The sequence below is a fragment of the Corylus avellana genome, chromosome ca4, assembly GCF_901000735.1.
Source record: "Corylus avellana chromosome ca4, CavTom2PMs-1.0".
Taxonomy (NCBI): Eukaryota; Viridiplantae; Streptophyta; class Magnoliopsida; order Fagales; family Betulaceae; genus Corylus; species Corylus avellana.
The window spans coordinates 34075641-34079153 of NC_081544.1; the positions used below are offsets into that span (position 1 = coordinate 34075641).

Below are 3513 nucleotides of genomic sequence, written 5' to 3' on the forward strand. Positions count from 1 at the left end.
AAGTTGCAACTTCAGTTCAGAATTGGGTTGTGGAGGGTTCCCGCCATAACTAGCAGGGAGAGACAACCTTACAAAATAGTCAGCCCCGGGGGACGACGATGAGTTGATGCTTGTTAATACAGGGGCGGTCATCGGGATCTTAGAATGGTTGAGGTTACCACCATGAATGTACTGATACAATCTGATGCAAGAAATACGATCAGTTAATGAGAGAGAGAGAGAGAGAGAGAGAGAGAGAGAGAGAGAATTTGGCTGCAGTGTGTATTAGTTGGTGAGTAAACCTGTGAAAGCCATATTTGGTGGACTTCTCGAAAGAGGTTGGTCCTTGGGCAAGGGCAGACATCCATGAGGATTCAACGTAGAGTCTTATCTCGAGATCTGGTTCTGAGTGCACCACTGTGTAATTTGGCGATTCGATGGCGTCGCCTGAGAGTACTAGGTTACCACTACTGCTAAGGTAATAGTACAGTAGTATTACCAAGTAGTTTAGGGAAAAGTAGACCGATATTGGGCTTCCCATCCTGCTTTTTTTTTTTTTTTGCTGATTCTTTCTGTGCATGAGATGAGAGCGCTTTTGCTGCGCCTTTTATAGCCTAACACAAGACAACTTTGTCCTTCTTCCAACACTACACTGTTCATTCGTCAATGACACCGTCAGAGAGAGTCTTGTATTTTGTCTTATTAAAAACATTAACAAATAACTAAAATTACAGAAACTGTTTTATGTCATGTCCAAATAAAAAAAAACAAAAAAAAAAAATCCCCGGCATTGAACTTTTATGACTGCTTACATTGCTCTCCGATGTGGACATTGAACTGGGAAATGGAGCAATTTTCTGACTGAAACCACGAACTGCGAAGACAGTTTATATGTTGTTGCTTTTTTGTTCAAATCCAACCAGAACTTAGCGTAGGATGATAGGACCACAGACAAACTAACTGGCAAGCAGTTTTCATCCATCCTACTTCTATGATCCTTTGTCTTTAGAGGCACGCAGGATATTTTTTACTCTAAAGCAATTTTCAATAGATTTTTGTTATTCTTTAGGGAGCAAGGCTAAACCATGGTCGCATTGGATGTAGAAAACAGAGTCAGATGTGAGATGTCTATGAGAATATCTTCTTTTCTTAAATTTTTTTTTTTACATACAAAAACATTAAGCTCGTCAGCTCTAATCAACGAGTGTCAATTCTCAACCTATTAAGCTAAAACGAATTGCCAACGAAGAATTTGGTGTTTATACAGTACATATACGGTGTTTTCGATCATATAATACTTGCAGTATTTAAAACCAAATACTTGAACATTTAGGCATGCGAGAGCCTACTAGAATTTTACTTTCTCAAACAAGTGTCTGGACAGTTCATGCCCTATCTATTCTAGCTGTCCAAACACCTATTCAAGTAACTTGAGTTCTAGCAAATCCAATTGTAATGCAATAAGATAGTAACCAAACTCCAAGCAAATCCAATTTTAGCGCAATAAGACAGTCTCTTCGCATGAGATTCTAGTTTAGTGCAACCTTCCATTTCAATTTTGTTTTTTTTGTTTTTTCTCTTTCCTTTTCAATTTAGAGTTCACCGTGGTGAGCTTCCATGGTGATGCCGGTGGCTCATGTTTAATGGAACATTTTATCTAGTGCTTGAGATTCTTGTAAAAGCAAAAGGTGATGCTGCAAGTGGGCAGAGAACAATGTAGAGCACACAGGAAAGACAACATAGACGCACAGTTCCTCGTAATTAAAAGATTAGAAGATTAGATGTACTTGGTGCATTAATCAAAGATGACAAGGCAGACACAGAGAATCGTATTTGGATTCGTGTGTTTTAATCAAATCCTCAGTGGCTTCAGTACTATCACTATCATTATTTCTTAGTTGCCCAACACAAATGGTCAAATGCTTTGCTTATCTCGTCATATATCAATTAGGGGGAACTGGGGAAGGGTCTCCTTACCAACCCCAAATGATATTATGATGAGGACGGAATCAAAAGCGAGCCAAATTTAGGTGACACGTAGGATTGGTCACCAACAACCAGAATATATTCGGAAAAAAATGCAAAGGGTTAATATTTTTTTTATATTTGGCCCATCTCATCTTACAAATTAATAATTAGATTTGTGAACTTATATGATTCGATTTCACATGAATCAATGGTAGACTCCACAAATTTAATAGTTGGTCTATTAAATTTATAAAAAAACTTATTAAGCCATAACATTTTTCATATATATATATCGAAAATGAATGATCATCCACTTTCCTAGACAACACAAAGGAATTTTAAGAGTCAAAGATCCGGTCTACATCGGATATCATGGAGTTTATCAAATTAATAACTCAAGTGCCCTGGGAATCACTAATGTAGCTTATCTTGGATATAGTGGAAGATCGATAATGGCCACATAGGAAAAAGAAATAAGGCAAAATTGCTTTTGCGCATTCAATGATCAGGCAGCACCTTGCTTCATTGCTTTACTGAATTTACTTGTCAAATTCTTTCCCTAGTTTCAAAAGTTTTAAGTTGAATTTAATACGATTACGCCTTAGATTCCACATTAATCTAGTAAGATAGAAATAAAATAAAGTGAGAATTTTCTCTTTAACCATATAATTAATATTCTAACACTTTTGTGTGTGCACGTGGCCAACACATAAAAAAATTTAATTAACACACTTTTTTCCGGAGCTCTCCCCTCTCTCCTCTTACTGAAGAAAACCTTTCCTTTCCGGTAGCCCATGGGGGAGGGAGCTACGGTTCCCTCCTTCCCTTCCTTTTCCCTTTTTTCTCCTCTGTTTATTTGAACTTCTTTTTTGCACCTCTTTGGAGGTCCTATCCGCCTCTTCGGAGACTATAACCGCCTCTTCAAAGGACTTACCTTTGTCAAGCATATCCATCAGCCCATTTAGCCGCTCGGTTTCAGCCTCCAACCATTGTCCTCGACCCCAGATCTGCTTCCTTTCTGTAGATTTTGGATATGATTTTTTTTAAATTAGATCTATCATTTTCAGGAAGCCATATCCACAGACGCGCCCCTCCTCTATGATCCTGGGTCCCTCCGCTTCCTGTTGGCGTCGATTGCGTCATCGTCCGGCCATCACAAGACAGTACGTGGTCCCCACGCGCCCGAAAGTTGATCTTACTCGCGGGAGCGTGAACGCAACGCGCCGCCGTGTAGCGTCTTCCTCCACCCCTCCTCTCGGTTGTCGGTTGCTTCAATCACTGATGTTGTTGTTTTGTCTTTGCTTTTTCCTGCTTTATGTCTTATTGTTTTGTTTGTATTTATTTATTTTTGTTATGGTGTGGCCGTCTGTCGATGTCCCATATCTGGCCTTTTGCATCGCAAGTTCTGTTCTGCTTGCAAAGATTTCTTCGGATTTCTTTGTTTTGCCTTTATTAGCAGCCCTTTGCAGCTGCATTGGTACTTCTATAGGGCTGGGTCATTTTTTGACCCATTCCCTCTTGTTACCTTGCTTGGTTTTCAATTCTTGTTTCTGCTTTGCTTTTAGG

At 39.3% G+C, this 3513-nt stretch overlaps 1 protein-coding gene and 1 pseudogene across 1 annotated transcript in view; both read right to left on the reverse strand.

Moving 5' to 3' along the window:
- The window catches only part of LOC132178456 (cysteine-rich receptor-like protein kinase 3), a 6094-nt gene extending 5574 nt beyond the window's left edge, over positions 1-520 (reverse strand). Inside the window, exons 1-2 of the mRNA XM_059590893.1 lie at positions 282-520; positions 68-181 (exon numbers count right to left, since the gene is read on the reverse strand). Coding sequence (XP_059446876.1) covers positions 68-181; positions 282-520 — 353 coding nt within the window. The remainder of the gene's footprint in view (positions 1-67; positions 182-281) is intronic.
- A 2188-nt stretch (positions 521-2708) lies between these two features.
- The window catches only part of LOC132178457 (cysteine-rich receptor-like protein kinase 2), a 2266-nt pseudogene continuing 1461 nt past the window's right edge, over positions 2709-3513 (reverse strand).